At 38.9% G+C, this 27,125-nt stretch overlaps 2 protein-coding genes across 2 annotated transcripts; both read right to left on the bottom strand.

Annotated features, from left to right (window-relative positions):
• Positions 1–9,314: 9,314 nt before the first annotated feature.
• Positions 9,315–9,902, bottom strand: LOC103090392 (interferon omega-1-like). Its single transcript, XM_007454940.1, has one exon. It carries the CDS (start codon positions 9,900–9,902, stop codon positions 9,315–9,317), a length of 588 nt encoding a protein of 195 aa, XP_007455002.1.
• Positions 9,903–22,353: 12,451 nt separating this feature from the next.
• LOC103090661 (interferon alpha-1-like) lies at positions 22,354–23,005 on the bottom strand. The gene has a single exon (XM_007454941.1). It carries the CDS (start codon positions 22,939–22,941, stop codon positions 22,372–22,374), a length of 570 nt encoding a protein of 189 aa, XP_007455003.1. The 5' UTR covers positions 22,942–23,005; the 3' UTR covers positions 22,354–22,371.
• Between the last annotated feature and the right edge of the window lie 4,120 nt (positions 23,006–27,125).

The raw sequence follows: 27,125 nt of genomic DNA on the forward strand, positions 1-27,125 counted from the left end.
CTGTTTTATTTTTGCAGTCTCCATTCCTAGTTCTTGTCTATAAAAGCATGTCCAGCTCTTTATTGGTCCATATCCTCAAATTTGTTACGACAAAAGTGTGGACTTAGCATTCTTTGACTTATGTCAGGTGCCTGCAGATTCTCCCTCATCCCAAGAACTTAATATGTCCATTGGTCCTGAACAAAGATACTTCACTGAGATTCAGCCCCAAAATCAGCCTGGGAAATATAGGTATTCTTGTTTCCAGTGTAGGTCTCACATGGGAAAACATCAACTCCATTGCAGTTTCTGTGTGCATTGATTTAGATTTAAAAATTGAACACATGTGCACATAACTTTTGAGAAATTGCATGTATGTTTACAAAATAAAGTTTTATACATTGTAATGAGAACATTTTGTTCTATAAGATATAAATAACATGTAGAAAATAAATATGTGATAAATTTAAAGCTGTCAGCCTTATGATCATTGAATATAATTCATATTTCTCTGCTTTTAAGGTCAGCATTGTTGATTCTAGGCTTCAGTTTTCAGTTGGTAAAGGAACTTCTAAAATGCATGAAAACCTGAACTTTGTAAGGATCATTTTGTCACCGTTTTGTGAAAGCTGTTTTCTTCCTTTTTTTCTTTAATTTCTTTTACAAGTTTGTTAATGAAGAGAAAGCACCTGTTGATTCCCACTGCGACAGTTTGTTAAACATGGGGTCTGTATTCTTCCCCCTTTAGGGAAAGGTTCATTCCTTGAAAGTAACTCTTCATATCCAGTCTTGAATCCTCACTTCTAGCACGTTCTCTTCTAAATCTCTCTCTTGTTCCAAACACATCTCCAGCTGTTCTGCTACTGATGATGTCCAATGTGGAATTTCTCCAAGAGAGTCTCATCCCAAACATCCTGGGCCCTTTGTACTGAAGATGCTACAGAGAAATCTCAGGGAAGACAGCGTGATGTGGACTCCTTGAAACTGCCCAGCATCCCCTGGATCTCAGAGATCAGTCAGATCTGTTTTCCAGAAATAATAGATGGGAAGCACTTGCTTTTTGTTGGAGAAACACTAAGATGTGCCTCTTGTCCAGACCATGACCTGAGTCACCTCACAACTTGGGCAAAATTTGGGGCAGAAGAATGGAAGTTCTTTAAATTCTTTAAATTTTTTTTCTGTAAATTATTTTGCACTGATTTGATAGACTTTTACAGGCAGGTTCCCAAGGGAAATGTGCATGTGTAAATGTCAAATAAAGATGTGAAAAAATGCTCAACATTATTAGTCACCAGGGAGATACAAATGAAAAGCACAATTAAATACCACTTCCTATTTATGAAAGTGGCTAAAATTAAAAAGATTGTCCATAACTAGTACTACAGAGGATGTGACATCACTGGAATTCTCCTCCATTGCTGGTGGAAATATCAAATGGTACAACCACTTTGGAAAATGGTTTGGCAGTTTCCTAAAATGTAAAACATATACTTTTCATATGATATAGCTGTTCTACTCTTAGATATTTACCTGAGACAAATGAAAGTATATGTCCTCATAAAGACTTATACATGAATGTTCTGAGCAGCTTTATTCCTATTTAAAAACCCTGGGGAAAAAAATGTCCATCAACAAGTGAAACAATGAATTATCATAGATCCATAAAATGGAATATTAGTCATCAATAAAAACAATCAACTATTGAAACATGGTAAAATATGGGTGAATCTTAAAATGTTGAAGCTGAGTGAAAAGAAAAAGAGCACATACTGTGTTATTCCATTTACATGAAATTGTAGGAAATGCAGACTTGTCTTTAGGGACAGAAAGGGCTGACTGGCAGGGTGAGAGGTGAGGTTGGAAAGGGAAAGGGATTACAAAGGTGCATGAAGAAACCTTTGGAGGGTGACTGGCATCTTCATTATCTTAATTGTGATGGTTTTATGGATATATATATAAATATCAAAACATTATTTAGATTTATATTCTCTGCAGGTAGGAGATCTTTGCTATGTGTGTACCAGAAGACCTTGTTCAATGTTTTTTTCTTCCATAAGGCACGTTCCAGCAGACCCTCCCTGCTATTTTCTGCCAAGAGTGTACCTAAGGATTGGAATAGAGACCCATGAAGGATTTCTCAGCTGAAGGAACAGCTAAAGGTAAATTTGGAGCAGGATACTGAATCAAAAGAGTCCTTTTTGTGCAAGCTCTGGCTCTGTAGAGGAAACAAACCACTACCAAGAGGAGCAGAAACATAGCTCTAAGACCTAGAAGAGTCTGGAGAAAAAAGCCAAGAGGTGCTTTTTATTCATTCATACTAAGAAAACTCAAATGCTGAAGAAATAAACTTCCAAGATTGAAAACACTACTTTTGTATAAAATTATCTCAAAGTTTTTATTAAATGAGAAACCTCACTAGCGTTCTCTTCTTTCTGTATTGGTAGACAACTCTGACTGCTATCTAAAGTTTTAAGTGGTCAATGCTGTCTGCTCTACCTCTGCCTTTTAAAGAGTCCAGTCAACCATTTTCCCCCATGTTTTCTCCTGGTGATACAAAGACAGTGCTCTTTTTTCAGTATCAGACGTGTGGGATACTAAGCTAAGATGGACATCCCTTGCTTCAATCTAATAGAAATGTTGGAAACAATATTAAAAAATCAATTCTAAGTATATAGCTTATTTTTTTAAGTAAACAAAAAGTGATCTATAGGTTCCAGAAAACAAAAGGAAGTCAAATGATCTTATCTCTACCCTTTATTTCCTAAAATCCTAATCTTTAGGAATAGCTAGATATCAATTTTCACCAATGTGTTTAAGTCTTATCCCTTAACTTGCTTTTTCACTCCAGAAAACACTCAGAATATCATGATCATCCTTGGATGCTGGTCCACCTTATTTAAGTTAATGTGGCTGCACAGTATTCTGGAAAGGAATCATGATTTACTTAACCATGCATCTGTACTGTCACACATTAAGTTGATTTCAATTACCGTTCATACAAATAATGCTACACAATGAGCAAATTTGAGTATTCACTTAGTATTTCTGTAAGATAGACACATACTGCTATATTTGCTGGGTCTGATGCTTTAGAATTTTTGATAGATGTTATTAAACTAATGATCAATAGTCTTTGAAATTTTTACACTTCTACCAACTCTGTGTAACTGTGCACTTTTACCCCAACTACCACCAAGCAATCTTTTTGTTGTTGCTGTTCATCAAATTTTTCATTTGAAATTTCATTTACAAAATCTGTGATCACTAGGAGACTGATTATTTAGCATATGTATGTTACCCACTCAGTTATTTCTGCTTCTGTAAATCGCCTCTTTATATTCTTTTGCCCAGATTTTTTTTGGATTCCTAAACTTTCTTGAGCTCTTCCTATTAGTAAAAATGTTAATGCTCTATTATACGTTATAAGGTTTTTCAATATCATGTGTTTTAAAATTTTATGATGCTTTGCTAAACAGACTTTTAAAAAATTAATGTGTTAAAATGCGTTGCTCTATTCCTTTATCGTTGCTGTATCTCAAACCTTTGCATCTGTTAACAAAACAGGCTGATGTAGTTTCTTTCATTATTCTCATTTTTATAGAGAAGAAAACAGAGCCATGGAGAGATTAATAACGTTCCCAAGGTCCTGGCCTCATTTTAGAATCCAGGCCCTCTGAATGCACAGCTTGAGCTCTTTACCAATTTTGGGAATATCAAAGTCCACAAGGATGAGAAAGACCGCCGGGAATCTGAGCATTCTTTCTCCAGGACAATCTTAAATAGATAAATAATGATAAGTTCTTTCTCCCCAATTCCCATTTGTCCCAGTCATAATAGGCACCATTCCCTTGTGACAGACTTTTTATGGTACCATTAATTTGGTCATCACTTTCCTTATACCTGTTACAAATCAGCCTTGTGATCCTGAGAACATTTCTGTGTTTGACTAGCAGTGTTATCTAAAAACTGAATTTGGGTGATGTATACATGTTGTGTTATATGAAGTATTTATCTTCTGCCTTTATTGAATTTCCAATCAGGCTCTGATTTCCAGGCTCTGATTGCCTCCTTCCACGGCCAGCCATTCTGCAACTTGTCTGAAAATACAGCTGGAGGCAGAAAACCATAAATGTAGATAGAAAACCATAAACCAGTCCATGGCCTGGGGGTTGCAGACCCCTGCTCTAGATCTATCCATGTTGTTGCAAATGGCAGGAGTTGTTTTTCTTTTTATGACTAATATTCCATCATGTGTGTATACCATATTTTCTTTTTTCAGATATGAATGGACACTTAGGTTGCTTCCATATCTTGACTATTATAAATAATACTGCAGTGAACATTGAAGTGCATATATCTTTCCAAATTAGGGTTTTTCTTTCCTTCTGGTAAATACCCAGGAGTGAAATTGCTGGATCATATGGCAGTTATATTTTTAATGTTTTGGAAAACATCCAGACTGTTTTCCATAGTGGCTGCACCAGTTTCCAATCCCATCAACAGTGCACAAGGGTCCCCTTTTCTCAATATCCTCGCCAACACTTATTATGTGTTGTCCTTTTAATAATAGCCATTCTGACAGATGTAAGGTGGTGTCTAATTGTGTTTTTCAACTGCATTTCCCTGATGATTAATGGTGTTGAAGATCTTTTCATGTGTCTGTTAGCCATCTATATATTTTCATTAGAAAAATGTCTATTCATATCCTCTGCCCATTTTTAATCAGGTTGTTTTTTTTATTGACGTTAAGTTGTATATGTCCTTTGTATATTTTGCATTTTTTCCCCTGTTGAATATATTGTTTGCAAGTATTTTCTCCCCTTCAGCAGATGGCCTTTTCATTTTGTTGATAGTTTCCTTCACTGTGCAAAAGCTTTTTAGGTTGATGTAGTCCCATTTGTTTATTTTTGCTTTTGTTTCCCTTGCCTGAGGAGACGGATCCAAAAAAAATATTGCTGTGTCAAAGAGCATACTGCTTATGTTTTCTTCTAGGAGTTTTATTGTTTCAGGTCTTACACTTAAGTCTATAATCCATTTTAAGTTTATTTTTGTATATAGTGTGAGGAAATAGTTGTTTCATTCTTTTACATATAGCTGTGTAGTTCTCCCAACCATTTATTAAAGAGACTGTGTTTTCCCCATTGTAATATTCTTGCATTTTTTTGTCATAGATTAGTTGATCATGTAAGTGGGGCCTCTTAAACTATCCTCTTTTTTTTTTTTTTTTTGCGGTATGTGGGCCTCTCACTGTTGTGGCCTCTCCCGTTGTGGGGCACAGGCTCCAGACGTGCATGCCCAGCAGCATGTGGGATCTTCCCAGACCGGGACACGAACCCGTGTTCCCTGCATCGGCAGGCGGACTCTCAACCAGTGCGCCACCAAGGAAGCCCTATCCTCATTTTTTAAAATTCTTTTTTCTGTTTAGCTTGGGTGATTTCCACTGCTCTTGGTTCCAGTTCACAGATCCATTCCTCTGTATCATCTAATCTACTGTTGATTCTTTCTATTGTATATTTTATTTCAGTTATTGTATACTTCAGCTCTGTTTGGTTCTTCTTTATGTTTTCTAAGCCTTTGTTAAAATTCTCACTGTGTTGATGTGTCCTTCTCCTGAGTTTGCTGAGCATCTTTATGATCATTACTTTGAACTCTTATTGGATAGATTCCTTATCTCCACTTCAGTTAGTTCTTTTTCTGAGGTTTTGGCTCGTTCTTTTGTTTGGCATATATTCCTCTGTCTCCTCATTTTACCTAATTCTCTGTGTTTATTTCTACATATTAGGTAGATCAGCTATAGTTCTGGATATTAGAGAAGTGATCTTATGCAGGAGATGTCCTAGGGGGCCCAGCAGCACACTCTCCTCTGATCACCAGGCTGTATGCTCTAAGGGTGCCCCCTCTGTGGGCTGTGTGGGCCCTTCTGTTTTGGTGGGGCTGACTACTGTGGACACATTGGTAGGTGGCTGGCCCCTGGCCCAGTTGGCTGGCTGCTGGCCCCCTGGTAGGTGGGGCCTGGTCCCAGGGCAGCTGGTTGTGGGGCGGGGAGTGGCAGTTCAAATTCTTGAGGGGCTGCTGGCTCCTACAAGTATTTCATAGTTCTTGATGCTTTGTTTATTGAGCAATTGAGCATTACATGACTGGTGCATTATTCTTCTAGTGGAATCAGAACTTAAACGCACCTAAACATTGATGCAATGAGCTCCTGGGTTCTTGCCCAGCTTGTTTCATGTAGACATGTGGGCAGTGTTGGTGCTTGCACCTACCCCTATTTACTGCATTTCTGTGCATTGCTGGATATCAGGAGCACCTTGACCTCTGCAGAGGAGGGCTTGGCAGATGGAGAGGGTTGAGTCGTGGCCATGTTCCTACTCTCACTCCAGCAGCCAGCAAATCTCAGCTACCTCTCACTGACAATGCACTATGATCCCCTGCAGAAGCTCATGGCCACCATAGCTGCAACCCTGTCTTCCCTCATCCTTTCCCCAGTTGACCACGTGTGTCTTGAGCTGCTAAGTCCAGAGCCTGGGCAGGACCTGTGCACGGCTGGCTGGCAGCGCAGTGCTGGCAGCGGCTCAGTCATCCCTAGCTCTGCTTTGCCAACCCAGCTTCTTGTTTCTCCAATAATTTGGAACATACAAGTTAATAACTTCTGAATATTAAACAGGATATGACTGCAAGAGATTTTCAGGGCAAGGTGATAGTACGGAACTAGCTAGGACAAGTTTTTCACATTAAATATAACAATGTAACAACATGAATGAAAAGTAAAATTATACGTATATATGTATACCAACTGGCCAAATGGGTGGGTCAACACTACATCCTATATTGTGAGGTATGTATGACTCCTTAAGTTTCATACTATGGATTTCTGTCATCATTTCTTAAATTTGAATTTATTCAGTCCTTAAACTCTCTTTTGCTCTCTGTTCTTTTTTTCCTGGCTAATGTTATAACTTTTCCCATATATTACTTAGTAATTGTTCTTAGCCTTAAGTTTTGGGAGAAAGATTCTCTGATACCATTTCTTTCATTCATTTTTATTGGATGTCTCTTCTTTGTTATAATCAGCCATTTGGGGATCCACAAATGTTTGTGATTCTCATTAAGCCAATGCTCTTAACCTTAGAACAATTCTAAAACTAGTCAGGAAATAATGCAAGCAATAATATTTAAAAGCTGAAAGGAATTCTTGACCTTGGTTTGCTACCTCAACCAGAAGTATTAAATGAGTTTTAAAGTAGCTGTAGTAAAACAAGTGTAGCAATGAGTAAAGTTCAGTAATAATATTAATAAAGCAAAGAAAATCTCAAAAATAGTTGTATTATCAGAATTAATTAGATTTATGCTAAAGATGTACCTATTGTTAATAAGGAAAGAAATAATATTTCAATAAAATGTTCTAGAAAAATTGTCTTGAACTCTAACAGAAAGCAATTTAGATTCTCATAGATCAAAAAAGGAAAAAAACTGCTAATGAAATACTGAATTAAATGTAAAAACGGGTGGACAAGAAAGGGCACTGAATACATGTAAACTCAAAAGAGGAATGAATGTGACTAGGGAGAGCCTTGGTTCTATGTCCTAAACAGCCCTTGGAGAAATATACAAGGAATTGTCCAGGTCTTTGTACACAGGAAAAATTAAAAACAAGTGTCCATCAAAAGCATATGACTATAATTTATAGAAAATGTATGTGTCAATGATTAGAGATATAAAATGATAAATAATGTAAATTACCAATATAAAATTAAAGGAAGTGGCAGATAAAACAAAATGAAGCTTGATTGTAAAAGTTGCTTGAAAAAAGAAATTAGCAAGCAAATGAGTTACAATTGAAATTCACTACAAAGTGATACGAATTAGAACAATGCTAAATTAATTTTTAGCTAAATAAGCAATGTATTAAATATCTAAGCAATTGTTTAAATCAAATAAGTTAGATATTAAAAATGTTCTTCTGTTTTGTGGCAATTCTTTGAAAATGATTCTCAAAAAACATGAAGAAAAATGTGCATGGGCATGTTAAGCCACAGTCTCCTCCGTGTACCATCTTATTTCACTTCTCCACTTCACAAACAAAATTGTGAAGGTAATTGTCTATACACAATGCCCCTAATTCTCTTTCTTGTGTTTGCTTTTCAACCTGCTCCCATCGAGTTTCGGTCTCATTAATTCTACTAAACCAGATCCTGCTAAGGTCACAGTAGCCTTTGTTTACAGGTCCGCTGGGATAGTTCAGTCCTCACCTGCCCTACAAGCACCCCTCCTTCTTTTAAACACACTTCTTCCCTTCAGTTTTCTCTCCCCTGTTCATCCTTGTGTCCTTCTAACTGCACTGCCACTCTGCCTTAGTGCCTGTTGCAGACTCTCCTCTGTTCAACCTTTAATGCTGAGGGTCTGCAGGATTAGGTTTAGGTCCTCTTCTCATTGTCCATTCTATTTATAAGTGACCACATCCATCCCCATGCCCTCATTACCAGATACACAATAACTTCAAATAATACCTCCCCCTTGGCATTTTTTTTTTTGATTCAAGACCCATATTTCCAGCTGTCAATAAGACTCTGCACTTATATGTCTTCCAGGCAGCTTAGAAAGGATATACTGTATAATATTATTTTTCCTTTCCAGCATCATTTGTACCTAAAACTTCCAGTGTGAGAAAATTATTTTCCTTTACCTCTCTTTGCAGTGTTTAATATACTTGAAATAAAATAAACAATAATACTGTTTTATGTCCTCTTCCCTGTAAGACTGAGAGTTTCAACACAGTAAAAACTGCATGTGCTTTATTTTCTTGTATTTCTTGATAGCAATTACACACACTCTGTCATTTAGGTACTCAATTTATATGTATAATCTGAATGGAATGAAGAGTAAATGTTACCATCCATTCTTCAATATCATTTACCAAATGAGTGTTTGAATTTAGAGTAAACAAACTCAAATTTTCCTTGTTAAGAATTTAATAAATAAAACAAAGTGCAAACTTAATAACATGAAATGAAAAACATGTTTTAAAAATTTTAATACAATGTACAGATGAAATGTAATTTTATAAATAATTTCTAAACATTATAAATATGAGAGATGCAAGAAGGAATAGATAAATAAACAAACAAACAATAAATAAATAACATCAGGGCAGTCATCGCTTAGGGACTGATGACCCCTGTAGCTGAATACTTTTATATATACTTGCTTATTACTACTGACAAGTAATGGCTGAATTAATGCAATAAATTTTGTGGCTAAAGCAGAAATAAGTCTTTTGAAATGACCAAAGATGAATGTGCAAGGGTGATGTGGCATCTTAGTCAATGAGAATCATTTCAAGGTGATCCCAGGTCTCCATTCATAATTCTTAACCTTTCTTGCAAGTTGGTTGATGAAGACAGGGATCTCATGATTTCCACTCTGACAATTTCCCAGGCACAGTCACTATATTTCTTCTCTTTCAGGTAGAGATGGATTCCCTGGAAGTACCTTTTCACGGCCAGTATAGGGCCCGTCACTCCCAGGGTAGTTTCTTCATCTCCCATCGCCTGCACTAAGCAGGCGTCCAGGTCCTCCAGCTGCTGATGGAGTCCAGTGCGGAGTTTGTCCAGGAGGGAGGTGTCCCAGGCGGCAGAGGAGCGCTCTGTGTGGAAGAGGCGGAAGACCTGCTGGAGCATCTCGTGGAGGACAGAGGTGGCCTGGGCCTTCAGGAGCTGGCTGCCATCTACCACGTCCTGGGGGAAACCGAAGTCTTTTCTGTCCTTCAGACAGAAGCGAGGGGAGATTCTCCGCATCTGGCCCAGAAGCATGAAGTTCTTCTTGCTAATCCGCACGTGGTTCTGAGACAGGTCGCAGCCCAGAGATCCACCAGGGCCGTAGCTGAACACCACCAGGGCGGTCAGTAGAGAGAGCACGAAGGCCATGGGGCAAATGAGGCTGCTGCTGGCCTGGCTGAGACGGTCGTCTGGGGGAACCTTGGGGGTAGGTTCTCTGATAACATCCTTTCTAAGTATGGCTTTAAAATAGGGAAGACAGTTTCCATTTTCTGAAAATTTCTCTCTACTTTCACTTCCAATTTGTGTTTTCATTTAGATATTTTCTTTTGACCTAAGAAGATATAATCAGTCTAAACTCTTAATTTACAATAGAAGTTTAAGTCTCCCAGTAAACTTTGGATGTGTCCATCCAAAAGGATATCAATTAAATGAGAAACTAATTAAAGGCTGAAGTATATGTAGGTATGTAAAGATTCATGCACATACTTAGGTACACATTTTATTATTTTTTTCTTTGTACCATTTATTTATTTTTGTCTGTGTTGGGTCTTCGTTGCTGCACGTGGGCTTTCTCTAGTTGAAGCGAGAGGTGGCTACTCTTCGTTGCAGTATACGGGCTTCTCACTGCGGTAGCTTCTCTTGTTGCAGAGCACGGGCTCTAGGCATGTGGGCTTCAGTAGTTGTGGCATGCTGGCTCAGTAGTTGTGGCTCGTGGGCTTAGTTGCTCCGCGGCATGTGGGATCTTCCCGGACCAGGGCTTGAACCCGTGTCCCCTGCATTGGCAGGCGGGTTCTTAACCACTGTGTCACCAGGGAAGTCCCTGTACACATTTCAGTATGTATAAATATTGCTCTTCTCTGTGTTAGGAACAAAATTTGTCCTTGACTCTGGACTACATTTTTACCATCCTTACTTTATACATAGGAAATTGGGGTCCCTCACCCCTATAGGTTTCTGTATTTTGTTAAGTAATTACCAGACCATGCATGGGAAATAAGCTGTTTAGAACCAAAGACTGGTTTTGTTTTCTGTTTAATTCAGAGCAGAGGCTTATGATTACTAGTGAACAAGCTTCTCAGGTGTTTCTCTTCTTTCTAGAATGCATTCATTCAAGTTCCTGAGGTTATTCTTCACTGGGGCCACAAGGTCAGGACTAATATACTAGACATCACCCTTTCTTTCCACCATTTTCTTACAGGAGACCTATAGTGCTCCACAGGCTGGGCCCATACCCTCAGCAGGAGTCCTAGTTCTTTTCTGGTGAATGTAGGTATGCAGATTCTAATTCCAAGATAATTGTATTTTCCAGCACCACCTCACTCACAAGGTAGTTATCACATCTAGTAGCACTTTCCTGGAATGACAGAGTATCCTCAACCCAAACTCTCTGGGGCTCACTCCCTGAGGGCAGGCTCACCACATCCAGAGGAGTTCAGAATTCTACTGTGGAGGGGCTTGTTTCTTTGTTTGCAAAATAATTCATCTTCCAGGACCCGCACCCTTGTCCCCGGAATGTTCGTGTGAAGGACCCTCATTCTCAGTGGGGACCTCCTCCTCTCCTTACCTGTGTCCCCAGGTATCAAAAGTATGAGCAGCCTGCAGATGCTGAGAGCAAAAGTTTATTTTGTCTAAGTAGGTGGAGGAATTATTCAATTGCAATTGTTTCACCTTTAGTAGACAATTTTTATTTTGCCAGTACAGCTTTTATTGTTCAACTCTTTTAAACTGTTGAACTTTGTTACGCTCAGAATTTCTGAGTTGGCTATAGGGAATCCAGTGATGATGCTGTCTCTCATTAGAAGTTTATGTCACAGAAACTAGCGACCTTCATTTGTTCATTCAGTCTACGTATTTCTACTGGGCTTATTTGTTTGTTCATCTCTGCCTCGTGCTCAGAATGCAGAGCAGTGAGACCCAGAATATGTCAGAGAGAAATAGCCTGGTTTCCTTTACTTATTCACGATGTTTTGTTTTAAATTTAAATAACAACCAAAAAAATTTAGGAAATTATTTTTTACATAGTGATTTACTGGCCATAGTTACTTTCCATTTCATCCTGAGGTTAATAAAATGGGAAGTAAAAGAATGGCAAAGGGGTTTCACCTTATTTTCTATGATTTTCAAGACTTGAGATTTTTTTGTTTCTCATTTCAACTTTCCTAGAAAGCAAAACTTGAGAGCTGTTTGTGGGCAAAAATAAAACAAAGGTAATTCTGAATGTCATGAAAGTGAAAAAAGAGAAGTGACGTTTCTGCTGACAAAATGGCAAAGTGTAAGTTAAACCTAAAAAAGGCATCAATCAAAGAATAGAAGGAATCATCGTATTTGAAAGATGTTAAGCAGCCACAAAGACAGAGCCAAGTGAGTCCAAAAAATGTCCATGTTGTCCTGCCCTGAAATGGGCTCCCAAAGTGGTGAAGGAAGATAGAAAGACAAAGGACAAAAATTATTTAACATGTAAATTAGAGAGCCCTCTCATCGGTCAATTGGTTATGAAGTCTGTAACCTAAAGCAGAGATTTGAGAGATCTAGGCTAAATTGAAGCCCTTCCCTGCTACCTGAGCAATTCACACACACACACACACACACACACACACACACACACACACACACATGCATGCACACATGCACACTTCCTGGTTAACTTTGCCAATTACAATATTGGATTACCTTAATAGTTCTCAATTCTACCCAAATAGACATACCCCAGGCTGTCAGTTGGCAACAATTGTATTCTCTGAAATTCCTTTATGTATGTCTGTGTTCACTCTTACTACTGAGTCAATGTGGAAGGGATGCAAGTGCAGTCATTATTCAAAGGGACATTGAGAATTTTCTCCCAACTGTAAAGTCAAGCAACATGATCTCATACTGGGAATGAATTTGAAAAACTGACAACATACTCTTAAGAAAGAGTTAATGCACCTTCAAACAGGAGCTATTTCCTCTGATTCCCCTTGCATTTCCACACCCAGAATGGCAGGCTCTAAGCCTCCAAGAGTCCTACTCTATGTAAAGCGAATAATGATTCAGGAGGCTTGGCCAGCTGAGCAGCCTGGAGGCAAGGAACACATTCTGACCCTTCTCTCCACACAGCTGCCTTAGCCCAAAGACATGTCCTGCCTGAAGCTGGGAGTATTTTCCCTCTCTAAGATGCAAAGCTAAGGAACCAGGCTTGGCCAAGTTATTGGTGTCAGTTCTTTCCAGGAAAGATCCTCTTTTAGCTCCGAAGAAAATGCTAGTGGAAAAAGAGACTTCTGCCTAGAACAGAAAGAATCCTGCCCTGCAGACTTGGTCAATGTCCTAGCCCATCTTGGCCAGTAAGTGGCACTCTTCCTCCATAAGTGTTTTAATAGCCTCCAGAGTAAAATGGATCCTGCTTTCCAGTTCATTTTTGCTACAGCTACTGTTACAATATTGTAACAAGGACATCCCCTCATTCCCAAAAATATTCATCAGAAGAAAAACAATAACCTCTTATATAGGAGTTTCTGTAAAGTCCAGAACTTTCACTCAACTTTTGCTTTTAATTTGTGGCTTTGTACTCTTAAGGGGAAATTGGTGGCCAGAACCACAAAGGAACAGGAAACAGCTGTATGAATGGCTGGTGCAGGTGAAAGAGGAGTGAATGAGGGGAGCATACTTCGAATTTGTACATTGGAGAGGAAGTACAGGCATACTTTGCTTTGTCGCACTTCACAGATAATTGCACTTTTTACTAATTGATGGTTTATGACAACCCTACGTCAAACAAGTCTACCGGTGACATTTTCTAACAGCTTTTGCATACTCCATGTCTCTGTGTCACATCACCTTAATTTTCAGGATTGTTCAAACCTTCACCGGCAAAAAAATTCTGACTTGCTGAAGGCCCAGATGACCATTAGTAGTTTATAGCAATAAAGTATTTTTTAAATTAACGTATGTATGTATGTGTGGTCAGGCCACTCAAGATGGCTGCTCTCTTGCTCTCTGTACATCCCCTGCCCCACCAGTGCCTGCTTCTTCACCTACACCCTATGCACATGACTGACCTTCTTATGTACTTGCACCAGGCCCCAGCTAGTTAGTTATCATATCAAAGGGGCGGTGAGGGGCGTGCCCCTCTACTGGTTTCCCTGGTAACTAATGAGCCCACCTGATGTCAGTTCCCCTAGAACTGGCAATCTTCCCTTTGTTAGGGGAACCACTGACCAAAACTGCCCACCCTGGCCAGGCAAGATAGTAGCCACTTGCATGAGTTATCTTACAACAGCAGGTCCTGGTAAGGAACGTGGAACTAACAAGCTACCACCAACCAGAAGATTTCCGGAAAGGTCAAAAAGAGAGAGGAAACGCCAGTCCATATGTCCTACCGACCTCCCAGAATCCTTCTTACTGGAATCCATCTTGGCTGAATGATGGGCGCGCCACCAGGAAGGACCCTGAGTCAGAATGATTGCTCAGAGACAACCTGGAAACTAACCCCGTTACCAGAAAACCTGAGACTGTGAGCCACATGGCAGTTCTCCTGGGTTCCTTTACCCTGCTGCTCTCCTTCCGAGCACCCCTATGAGTTATCACAGCAGGTCCTGGTAAGGAACGTGGAACTAACAAGCTACCACCAACCAGAAGATTTCCGGAAAGGTCAAAAAGAGAGAGGAAACGCCAGTCCATATGTCCTACCGACCTCCCAGAATCCTTCTTACTGGAATCCATCTTGGCTGAATGATGGGCGCGCCACCAGGAAGGACCCTGAGTCAGAATGATTGCTCAGAGACAACCTGGAAACTAACCCCGTTACCAGAAAACCTGAGACTGTGAGCCACATGGCAGTTCTCCTGGGTTCCTTTACCCTGCTGCTCTCCTTCCGAGCACCCCTCCCCAATAAAGTCTCTTGCTTTGTCAGCACGTGTGTCTCCTTGGACAATTCACTTACAAGTGTTAGATAAGAGCCCACTCTCAGGCCCTGGAAGGGGTCCCCCTTCCTGCAACACCTCCCTCCCCAGGATCGAAGACTGCCACCAAGTCTGGCCCACTGCGCACCGCACACGGTGGGGTGTCACTCCAGGACCTTGCTTCAGACGTGTAAGCTCCCCCGTCCATTAAATCATTGATGTCTCTGTTGCTGACTCTGGGGTCTTCAGTCTTGAAGCTGGGCAAGCACAGGACTTGTAGGCCTGTGAGGTGCAGCCCAACAATTGGCGGAGCAGCCAGGAGCCCGAGGAAACTGCCATGAGCACAGAGATGTTGGAAAATACAGGAAGGGTAATGGAAAATTGCAGAGGCTGTCCACTAGCATGCAGGGCCCAAAAGTTGCAGGGGTAATCGTGTGGTGGCTGTCTACTAGTTTGTGGTGGCTGTCCTTGGTTAATGGGGGCTGCCAAGAGATATGGAGAACAATGGTCTCTAATGGCTCCGCTGTTGTATCAAAGTGAGCCTTTTGTAATTGGTTAAGCCAGCTTTCTAGAAGGAATTGGTATTTCTCTTACGCCTTTGAGATGTAAATGATCTACCTGGGCTCTCTGGAACTTAATCTTACGTAATCTCTAAGAGTAAAGGAGAAAGAAGAGCTTTTAGGTAAACTCTGTAGAAATAAATTATGTTTGGGGAATGTCTATCTAAAATAGTCTCTCCAGATTTTGGTAACTTGAAACTAAACGAAGTTAAATGAAGAGAATTCATTGACTATATGGGTCATTTCAAATAGGATAAAATATTGAAACATTAATTGCTGGGCAGGCCTAAAATTATCTACCCTTGCCTTCTTAGGAGAGAAAGACTAAAGTGTAAGTTTCCAATCAGGAAATGCACAATTACTTGCTTCTTGGTTTTTGCCAGAGATTAAGGTTTTTAAGGGTTAAGATTATAATCGGTTATAATTCTAGTTATTGTAACCAAGTTTCTTTATGGATTACATTGTAATCAGGTGCTTAACCATGGCTTTTTAAGTCTTCTGTCATTTATAGACAGTGTTTGTTGTACTCTGATGCGTTTGCAAAAGTGCTTCATCTTCAAGAAGATTCATAGGAAGGACCTTTTGACAATAACTGGTCTCTGATAAATGTCAGATTATACTGCTGAACAGGGTAAGAAATTAAGGTATCCTAATGGAAAACCTGATGGCTTCATAAAAAGAAAACAAAAAGATTGGTTACTGAGTGAACTGGTGAATATGGTTATAATTTTTATGGGTTTTGTCTGGAAAGTTACTGGTATTTATCTGTGTTTTCCAGATAGAGGGAAGCCCTTCCCCTCAAGTTGGTTATGATTTACAGCAATTTTGGTAAACTACACCTGTGGGTAGAATTAAAACATTTTTCTTTTCTCTCTGCCTGGTCCCTCCAGAAATTGGAGACTCTTGGGTTCTGAGCAGACTTATCAGGTGAATGGGAAAGACTGTCTCCTGGCATGTGCAAGAATCTCAATATTTTGGGGACTAAGAAATCCACTGAGGCAGAGCCTGATGGCAGGCCTTGGGCATGACTTTCCTGGCCTTGAGAAGCCTGTTGGGAATTCAGTCTGAGACTCCTTCTGAGGAGTTCTACCTCAGCCAGTTTGGAGGAGCCTATATGATCAATTGACCAGACTTGTTTTGCAGACAAATTAGTCTTGATTTGGCTGTGTTTAGTGGAGATGAGGGTAATTTTAGAGAGAAAAATATATGTTTCAGTGGATGTTAAATTCTAGTTTTGCTAATTGAGGTCTAGATTTATTGTGGTGGTCTGGAACTGAACCTACGATACTCTGAGCTATGCCTATAAGTAACTGTGGTATGTATGAAAATAAAAGAATGTGATTCAGAAAAGCAAGGAGGGGAGGGCAAAAGGAGCCAGATATCAAAATCTGCAAATTAATACTACATATATTTCACTTCAGTTTAGAAAACTAACTTCTCTTCCAGATGTTTATGCAGGCTGCCATTTTGGAACTGAAAATACAAATCAGTTACCTTTGGTGTGAAGTGTGACTATATTTCAGTCTTCTCCAGAACACTTCACAAAATTCCATTTTGCAGACTGTCATGTTTTTGCAGGTGTTGAGAAAGAGGTGGGAGACTTCACTATTCTGATAGATATCTATATGAAAAAATAAGAAAATCGTTACCATATTTAAGCCTTAACTCTGTGGAAAATAGCCTACTAAGTGTTTTAAAATGTGTTAGTTTAGTACAATAATTCTTAGAATATTTTCACCTTATGGTACGTTTGAGAAAACTGAGGCTCAGAGAAGTTAGGTGAATTTTCTAGGATCCCACATAATTGCTGACAGAGTCAAGAGTCAATACAGAACCCTATATTGCATATTATAGGCAATTAAAGAAGTTTCATGTTTTAGAATTCTATTATTTTAAAATATGCTTTGATCCCAAAATTAAATAAACGTCTTGCTCCCTTGTTTTCTTTTTATTGGTGCCTACTATTTTATTTCTTTTTTGCTGGTTTCCACCTATTCTTTACCTTAGATATTGTGGAAGAGAACTTCCTTGATCCAGTTTCAGTCTTCCATCTTATGAAGGAATTGTCCCAGGCTATTATACTCATTGCAATTTGGTCATCTGTGCATCCCCAGGAGCCTGTGATTTTCATAAAACTGATACTCCACATTGAGGAGGAAATATAAATTTAATCAGGAAGAATTCAAATAATGTTAAAGAATAAAAGAATTCTTAGCATACCTATCTTTTCTAGAAAATGAAATGAGATTATAGTAGTAATACTAAAAACAGTGTGATAAAGGGAGAAATTAGGTAAACAGATTATTAAATTTCAATTCTAAAATTGAATTATCAGTATTAATTAGATTTAAGATAAAAGATATACCTGATGTTAATATGATGGAAAAACATTTCAATAAATGGTTCTAGGACAGTTAGCAATCTAAGAAGAAATCAAAATAAAATCTCATCTCATACCAGATGTGATAGTAAAATCTTGATGGAATGGAGAATTGACAGTAAGATTAGATTTAAAAAGGATAGGGGAGGCCCACGGTAACCTTGTAAGCTCATGAGAAATAGCTAACCTATAAAAAAAAGTTAGTTGTTTTTTAATATATACAAATTTTTAACTTCAGATGAAACAGGACATGGCTACAGAGACTTGCCTGGCAAAGTGGCTGAATGAAGCCTGATTTCAGAATTTCTTCACCCAGAAACCAACAAAATAAGGAAAATTAAGTAAAATGTACAAAATACATAAGCAGCCATCAAAGAATGGAAGAGGAATAATATTTGAAAAGTGTTAAGACATGAATTAGGGAGGAACAATGTAATAGCTCATTTTATATGTCAACTTGGCTAGACCATGGTACCCAGATACTTGGTCAAACACTATTCTAGATGTTTCTGTGAAGGTAGGTTTTACATGAGATTATAGGAATTTGACATTTAAATCAGTAGACTTTAAGTAAAGCATATTACCTTCCATATTACAGGTGGGCCTCATCCAATCAGTTGAAGGCCTTAATAGAAAAAAACTGACCCTCCCAGGAATAAGAAGGAATTCTGCCAGATACTGCCTTTGGACTTGAACAGCAACTCTTCCCTGGGTTTCCAGCTTGCAGCCTACCCTGCAGATTTTGGACTTGCCAAGCCTCTACAATCACCTAAGCAAATTCCTTAAAATATCAATATCTCTCTTTCTCTGGTTCCTGCTGGTTCTGCTTCTGGAAAACCCTGACCAATACAGGCTGGGAAGCCAAATGTTTCCAAGCCTTCTCCATCTGCTGAATGTTTCCATCTGCCCCTCCTCCAGAGGGGAGAACAAGACAGCAAAGGACAAAAGTCTGTTGAAGTTTTACTAAGGCCCTGGCCAACTCCAAGTTGGAGAACAGCAAATCCAAATGTTGAGTGAGTAACCTCAGGAAAAGATTGGAGACACACACACAGTTGCAGGCCCTCCCTGCTACCTTAGCAATTCACACATACTCCCCAGCGAAATACCTCAATGAAAATATTGATTACAGAAATTCCTCTCAACTTATACCAAAACTGATACGTTTGAATTTTTAAAAATGTCACTAAGCTCTCAGATACTATTCATTCACACTTCTTAGCTTCTCTCTTTTGCTACCTAGGCAGAATTTTTACTACTGAGTACAATAGATGTCAAGATTGTTATTCAAAGTGGCAGTGAGAATAGTTTTCTATTTAATAATAGTTGAAGTCTCATATTTGGAATAAATCTGTGAAACTAAAATTTTATTGTTGACAGTTGTTTAATGCATTATAAACCTGAGGTTTTCCTGGTTATCATTGAATTCCATGTCCAGATTGACAGCTCTGCCTGTTTTGTTGTACGTGGAAGGAGTAATTCAAAGGGAGCCTCTGGTCTGCATAGTGGGCTGTAGGCAGGGAACACATCTTTGTTCCTTTGCCTGATCCCAAAGAGTCCATGCCCTGCCTGAAGCCAGAGACTCTGGAGACTCTTTCTCTTTGTAACAAAGAGTAAAGAAACAAGTTTATGACAGCATTAGAATTAGTTGGTGCCAAGAAGAAGCCTTTTTGCAGCATGAAGGGACATCCCCAGGAAGTGGTAGGATTTCTGCATAGATCAGAGGCCTGTCCTCCAGTCTTGGTCGCTGCTCTTGTTGCACTTAGCCACCTGAGGGCTGTCTTCCCTGAGAGGAGTTTCATCTTCCCACCCATAAGCTGGATCCTGCTTTGTTTCCTTTTAGCTACAGCTACTATTACATCATACTCAGCTGAAATTAAGGAAAGCCTCTCTTGCAGATGTTTCTGCAAAACCTAGAAGTTTTATTTAACTTTTGCTTTCTACTTGTGTTGTTCTGCTTTTTAGGAAACCATTAAGCTGAAAAAACAGCAGAAGGGAGTTGTGTACATGGTGAAAAGTTAAAAAGTGAATAAGAAGGATGGTGTGGGTATTTCTACCTTGGAGGGGAAGGAAATATTGTGATATGGGAGTGTATCCTGGAATGCTGAGAGGGAGGGAATGTGCCAGGTGCCAGAACCATTAAATAGATAGCAGGTTCTTCTGCCCTTTATCTAAATATTTATTCCCGTCTCTCAGATACCAATACAAGCCACCATTTCGTCTCTGAATGTAAACAAGACACTTCTTTGAAATGAGGAACGAAATGACAATTTTTCAACCTTCTCTAAAATTCATGACAGAATTCTGTTTTTTTAGGCTGCCTCCTTTGGAGGTCAGTTACTGAAAAGTAGGTCACAGTTCCTGAGAATTTTATAGAAAGAGACATATAATATTCTCATATAGAACTGTCTGAAGGAAAACAGGAAAATATCTAGTATATTTTAATTCCTTACTCTAATATATGATGCTAAATGCTTTAAAACACATGAGTTCATTTAGTATTCATAAAAAATCTATAGGGCTTCCCTGGTGGCGCAGTGGTTGAGAGTCCGCCTGCCGATGCAGGGGACACGGGTTCGTGCCCCGGTCCGGGAAGATCCCACATGCCGCGGAGCGTAAGCGCCCGTGAGCCATGGCCGCTGAGCCTGCGCGGTCCGGAGCCTGTTGCTCCGCAACGGGAGAGGCCACAACAGTGAGAGGCCCGCTTACCGCAAAATAAATAAATAAATAAATAAAAATTAAAAATCTATAAATATTTTGAACCCATTTTATTTATGGAAAAATTGAGGCTTAGATTAAGTGGGTTTCGCGACATAACACGTGTACAAGCAGAATGGAATTTCAATGAAAAATTTTTTATTGTGAGTTACGGGTGATTTTTTGAGCTTTGTATTCTGGATTTCTGTTATCATTGTTAAATCTGTTTTTACTCCTGAATTATACACAACACTCTCATGCTCTATAGATTTCCGTGGTTCATGTTATATTTTCAGGCGCTTTTGACTATTTTTTTTTCTTTACCTTAAATATCGAGAAAGAGGTTGCCTGATACAGTTTCCCACTTTCCTTTTTTGAAGGAAGTCTGTCAGTCTTTATGTTCAGTATAATCTTTGTTATTTTGGAATCCACAGAAGATTGTGATATTCATAAAATTAGGAAAAATGACCAAGTAGTAATATAAAAGAATTCTTTTCTTATCTAGCTCTAATATAAAATGAAATGTGTGTAAAGTTGCTGTAGTAACCAGTGTCACAATGATGAAAGTTAAGTAATGTAACTAATAAAGCCAATAATTCCAGGAAACATTACATTATCAATAGTAATTAGATTTTTTGATGAGGGATTGAATTAGTTATCTATTCCTGCCTAATGATTTTTTTTAAATGATGAGCAGCTTACTGATATACAAAGCAGTATTAACTTAGATAAATTATCATTGTAAGTAATTAAGTCATGATTTAAAATAAATACAATATTAAACACATTAATATGACTTGCCAGTACATCGATTACATAAAATCACTTAGAAAAAAGATATACTACGTAAAAAGGAAAACTATGCACAGAAAAACTAACCGACATTATTTACCAGATCCCATACTATTCCCTTCTCTACCTCAGAGTCACTAACTTCTCTGATTTACACTTCTACCTACTCCATTGTGGTTTCCGCTTATTCACTCCACCAAACCAAATCTCATTAAGGTTGCCAATGCCATCTATATTCCTGATGTGGTATGTAGTTTCAATCCACATCTTCCATGAATCCACTGATTTCTTCTAAGCACCTTATTTTCTTAAATACTCTTATCACTGTTCTCTGTTATTGTCCTTGTAATGTGTGGCCATTCCACCTCTGTTTCCTTTGTGGCTCCTCTCTCCCCTCCCTTTAAAGGTGAAAGATCCTCCGAATCAATTTTAAGTCTTTTTCTCACTCTTCACTATCTCCCCACACAACTACCTCCATTTCCGGCTTTCATTTGCCAGATAAGGTACCTCCAGCTACAGCATTCCTTTTAAATTATAGACTGACATATCCAACTTACAAATGACATTTGCACTTAAAAGTCTTCCAGTCAACTAGAGAGGATATCTACTGCTTTTATTTTTATTTCCTGACATTCTCCACTCTTGCTTCTGGTGAGAGAATTCATTTGTTTTTCCTTCTTCTCATTATAGCATTAAGTATGATTATTATTTTTAGATTTCTTTCCCTTCAAAAATCAAAGAAACAAGAGGGCAGGAGCTGTATTTGTTGTGTTCATCTTTATATCCTGAGAGCAACATCCAACCTGGCTTACAGAAAGTCAGTTGTTACTTTTAATTTGAATATAATGTGATGGGTAAATGAATTGTGACATCCATTTCTTTAATCAAGTTGCACAATCACGCTTGGTGTTTCTTTTTAAAGAATAAACAATACAAGAAGTTTTCTATAATAAAAATTTAATAAACAAGACAAAATTAACTAATTATAAAGAACATATTATATTACACAATTTAAGGTACACAAAATATTATAAAAATAATTTAAATCTTATAAATAGTTAAATAAATAAATATTAAAATAGATAAATAAATATTTAAGTAGATAAGTAAGTAGATCGATCAGCATGGGCATCTGTGAGGGACGAGTGCCTGTAGAGTAGAACATCATGTTGCTTAATATTCCTGAAAACACTTGACAAATTAATTCAATTCAGGGCATGATGAGAGCAGAAATGAGCGTCTTGGCCATGGCAGCACAGGTGGAAGTGTGGTCTCGTTAGTGAGAATCATTTCCGTGTTGAACCAGGTGTGTGTCATTCCTTCCTCCTGAGTCTTTCTGGCAAGTTTGTTGATGAAGAGAAGGATCTCATGACTTCGGCTCTGACAATCTCCCAGGCACAAGGGCTGTATTTCTTCTCTTGCAGATAGACAGTGATTCTGTGGAAGTATTTCCTCACAGCCAGGATGGAGTCCTCCTTCAGCAGGGGAGTCCCTTCCAGCCCCGCCTCCTGCATCAGACAGGCTTGCAGGTCAGTGAGCTGCTGATAAAGTGCAGTGCAGAACTTGTCCAGGAGGGTCTCATCCCAAGCGGCAGCCGAGCCCTCTGTGCTGAAGAGCTGGAAGGTCTGCTGGATCATCTCGTGGACGACAGCCATGGCTTGAGCCTTCTGGAACTGGTTGCCACCAAACGCCTCCTGGGGGAATCCAAAGTCATTTCTGTCCTTCAGGCAGGAGAAGGGGGAGATTCTCCTCATTTGTTGCAGGAGCATCAGGGCCCTCGTGTTAGCCAGGCTGTGGGTCTGAGGCAGGTCGCAGCCCAGAGAGCAGTTGGAGTTGCAGCTGAGCAGCACCAGGGCCAGGAGTAAGGACACGGTTGGGGCCATCGGGGACCCTGCAGATGCTGCCGGCCTGGCTGAGGTGGGGACTCTGTGAACCCTGCTCTCTAGGTTCTCTGAAGACCTTCCTTCAGGCCTGGGTCTTAAATGGGAACCCATTCGTTTCCATTTTCTGAATGTTCCCTCTTACTTTCTACTTCTGTTTTTGCTTTTCATTTTGCACTCTCCAGATGGGTTAGGGCAACATTTCTCAACCTTTTTTTTTTTCATTATTGCCTCTCTTTCCTCTGCCCACAGAGCTTTTTTAGATAGTTTTTTCCTAATTGCCCCCAGCATGAAATTTTGATACCACAGATATACTGTGTATCTATTTTTGTACTCCATGTGTATCTTTACTTTATATATAGAAAAAGAAAGTGAAAATCTTACTCTTTCTATTCAGTGCAGGGTTAAGAATATGTAAAATTTTAAGCTATAATTTAAATTAAAAGCTATTGAATTTTAATTTAACTTTATAACTAAGTTTTCAAAGTGATTTTAATGTAATATATTTACTTATATAAGTAGGAATGTATCAAATTATATATTCAAATAAAATTTAGATACTTTATAATAATACCAGTGTACAGACATACTTAAAAATCATTCAAAGCTGCTCAAAATCATAGCAAAACTAAATTATTTCTTTAATATTTATTTTTAGGTACTTAAGTTTTAATTTTGCTTCATATCAGAAAATAATTTTTAATTACACTGACTGCTAGATATTCATCTAGATATTGTCAACATTTTTTTTCTGTTTATCACTTGCCATAATTATGGATGTGTTGAACAACTTTAGTAGAATTAAATAATAAAATATCATATTTTTTGTGTTTTACTTGCAAATACAATTTACGACTTGTATTTAATTTCCCGATCCCAAATCATGCTGACCCTCCAACATAAGCAACATCCACAAGACAGCCAATGGCTGCTCGTAAGTATGTAAAGGCCACCTCTCACAATATGACTTTGAGATCAAGAAAATGATGGCAAGAAAGTCCTCCAATGAACCATCAAGTCACCGAAGGTCGTAACACTGATTTGTATACAGTGTGTTTACCTTCCCTGAAGTCAATGTCAATACTTCTCTTATGTATGATACACACAAAAAAATTCCAAAGACAAAAATGAATACAAAGGAATAAGGTTTTGTAGTATCAGGTTGAGTTTTGGAGTGCCACAAACCATTGTAATAGCAAGATTTGTTCATACTCCTAAAAACTATGTTTGCACCCATGGAAGCAGTGTCATCCCCAGTGAGAATGCATGATTTAGCAATAATCACCAATTTGAATCTTTCTCTGTATCTTTGCATTAAATTTCAAATTTCCCAAAGACTGTCAAAGGTTCCAATCCAAGTCTATTCAAACAAAAGGAAACCATCTTTGTAATTAATTGAGAACTGGATAAATATTGATTGGTATCATGGAAAGAATTAACTTTCAACTCTGATCATGAATTCTTTTATTTTGCAGTGGATGTTCTGTGGCCTCAGCCCTCTCCAATTCCAATCTTTCAATAAATAATAGGTATGTGACCATCTTTGGCAAATCAGCTCTGTAGCAACTGGACTCTGTCGTATTCTCTGTGGTATCCTCAGCAACAGGCCCAGTGTAATCATGCAACAGGTACTTTTAACTAAAGCAGTTTCTCAGATGTTCTCCTTCCCCTGGAAGGCAGTTACGAATGACCAAGCTATTTTCCTTTACCACGGTCATATTTGCTGGGATTATAATAGACAGTGGCTAGTATTCCCACTCTACTCCTACTGGTATCAGTCATGCCTACTGAGTTTGTTGCTAAAACCACTAGGATTCTCTTTCCTTCAAGGTGCATATGGCTCTGGGGATTCAAGTTGTAAGAGCAGCACAATTTTCAGCCCTTGCCCAGCACTATATTAAACTCAGGAGGATAGTCTCGTCTCTAATTTGTCCTCTACTAGGTCATGATAGAAAAGAACTAGCCTAGTGTCACATACAGAGCCACGTATCTGAACTCAAACTTTCCCTGATTCACACAGGTCACAGCAACCAGACAATTTGCCACATTACTCTTTACTGATATGATATGATCTTTACTGATATGACAATTGCTACCTATATCCTGAGATTCTTTGGAGACTCCTCACAAAGAATGATGAATGATCATTTTCATCCTGTATCTTCATTCCCTTCCATGGGACGGTAGGCTCCATTCCTGATTTATTTCCAAAATTTGACACATAATAATTAAAGCATTACTTCAGGTCGAAAATCAAGAGTTTGGATTCTGAGTCCTTGGCCTGAACTTTTGGCCAGATAAATTTCTCATTCTTCTTTATTTATTCAGCATGAATATATTCTCTCTTCTAGATGCCAAGCATGTAGCTTTAAATGACCTTTCTGGTTTGAATATATCAGTCCCCACGAAATTATTAGTTAGAAGTCCTAACCCCCAAAGTGATTGTATCATGTGGCAGACCCTTTGGGACTTTATTAGGGTGTGGGGATGGAGGCCTCACAAATGGAATTAGTGTCCTTATAGAAGAGGTCTGAGATAAATGCCTCCCTCTCCTGCCCTGTGATGAAACAAGGAGAACTTTGCAGTGTGAGACCTGAAGCAGGCTCTCACCAGAACTGGACCACGTGGACACCCAGATCTTGGATTTCTAGACTCTAGAACTGTGAGCAATACATTTCTGCTCTTTACAAACTACCCAGTCTATGCTCTTTTGTTGACGAAGCCCAAATAGTAAGACATGACCTGACCTATTGTGTCCTCAGAATACCTCCCAGAAGTCTGTAAAATACCTAAAGCGAGAGGCACCATCTTACCCAACCCCGTTTCCTAGACAGCTAGTCCAGTCCCTATCATTTCTGGAGCTCGATCCATACTCATGATGATAATAATAATAGGAGAAGAAATAATACCAACATATATTAGATAGATATGATATGAGAGGATAATAATCTACAGAGAATTTGTAAATTCTTCATGGTTCTACAAGGGAAGTGATAATGGAATATTGTGTGAGATATTTTTTGAAGATCATCTGCAAGAATGTTTTCTTCAAGTTTGTATTTCCAATATTTAGAAGATGAGGATGAGATTCACAGGCTTGGACACAAATGGAAGACTCACTCTCCACTTTTTCTTCATTTATCCTCAAGTACTTGCAAGGATCTATCTGATCATACTTTTCTTGTCTTCCTCAGGAAATAAGGAAACAACTTGTAATGTGTCTACACTTGTGGATATTTTCCTCATAGGCTATGCCTTTGGGCATCAACTTGAATGCTTCTTTCAAATAGTCTATGATGCTGTGAACTCTGAGTGACATCCATGTCATTTTACCCAAGCTGAACTTGTGGAATAAGAATTTGAGTCTGATTGTGGTTTTTTTTTTCCTTCTCTTTATTCCAGCCAATGAACAATAAAAATACATGAAATCATAATATCACTAAGTCTGAGAATAAACATCAAAACTTGACTGTTTTCTTTCTTTTAAGGCAGAAATAGGGGATGAGATTTTCTTTTTATTTTTAAAAACTTTTTATTTTATACTGGAGTATACTTGATTAACAATGCTGTGCTAGCCTCAGGTGTACAGCAAAGTGATTCAGCCACACACGTTCATGTATCCATTCTTTCTCAAACTTCTCCTCCCATCTAGGTTGCCACATAATATTGAGCAGAGTTCCCTGTGCTACACAGTAGGTTCCTGTTGGCCTCCATCCCAAATATAGCAGTGTGTCCATGTCAATCCCAAACGCCCCAACTATCCCATCCCCTCCCTCTTCCCCCCAGGTAACCATAAGTTCGTCTCTAATTCTGTGAGTCTGTTTCTGTTTTGTAAGTAAGTTCATTTGTATCATTCTTGTTTAGATTCCCCATACAAGAGATATCATATATGTCTCTTTCTCTGAGGGTCAGATTGTTTTTTTATACATCTTTATTGGAGTATAATTGCTTTACAATGTTGTGTTAGTTTCTGCTGTACAACAAAGTGAATCAGCTATATGTATATATATCCCCATATCCCCTCCCTCTTGCGCTTCCCTCCCACCCAGATTGTTTCTTTTTTTTTTTTTTTGCGGTACGCGGGCCTCTCGCTGTTGTGGCCTCTCCCTCTGTGGAGCACAGGCTCTGGATGCACAGGCTCAGCGGCCATGGCTCACGGGCCCAGCCGCTCCGCGGCATGTGGGATC

Source organism: Lipotes vexillifer, unplaced genomic scaffold, assembly GCF_000442215.2.
Source record: "Lipotes vexillifer unplaced genomic scaffold, Lipotes_vexillifer_v1.1 scaffold317, whole genome shotgun sequence".
Lineage (NCBI taxonomy): Eukaryota > Metazoa > Chordata > Mammalia > Artiodactyla > Lipotidae > Lipotes > Lipotes vexillifer.

What these genes read in the sequence shown, in the direction of transcription:
- LOC103090392 (XM_007454940.1), bottom strand. Translation starts at nt 9,902, where the DNA reads ATGGCCTTCGTGCTCTCTCTACTGACCGCCCTGGTGGTGTTCAGCTAC.
- LOC103090661 (XM_007454941.1), bottom strand. Translation starts at nt 22,941, where the DNA reads ATGGCCCCAACCGTGTCCTTACTCCTGGCCCTGGTGCTGCTCAGCTGC.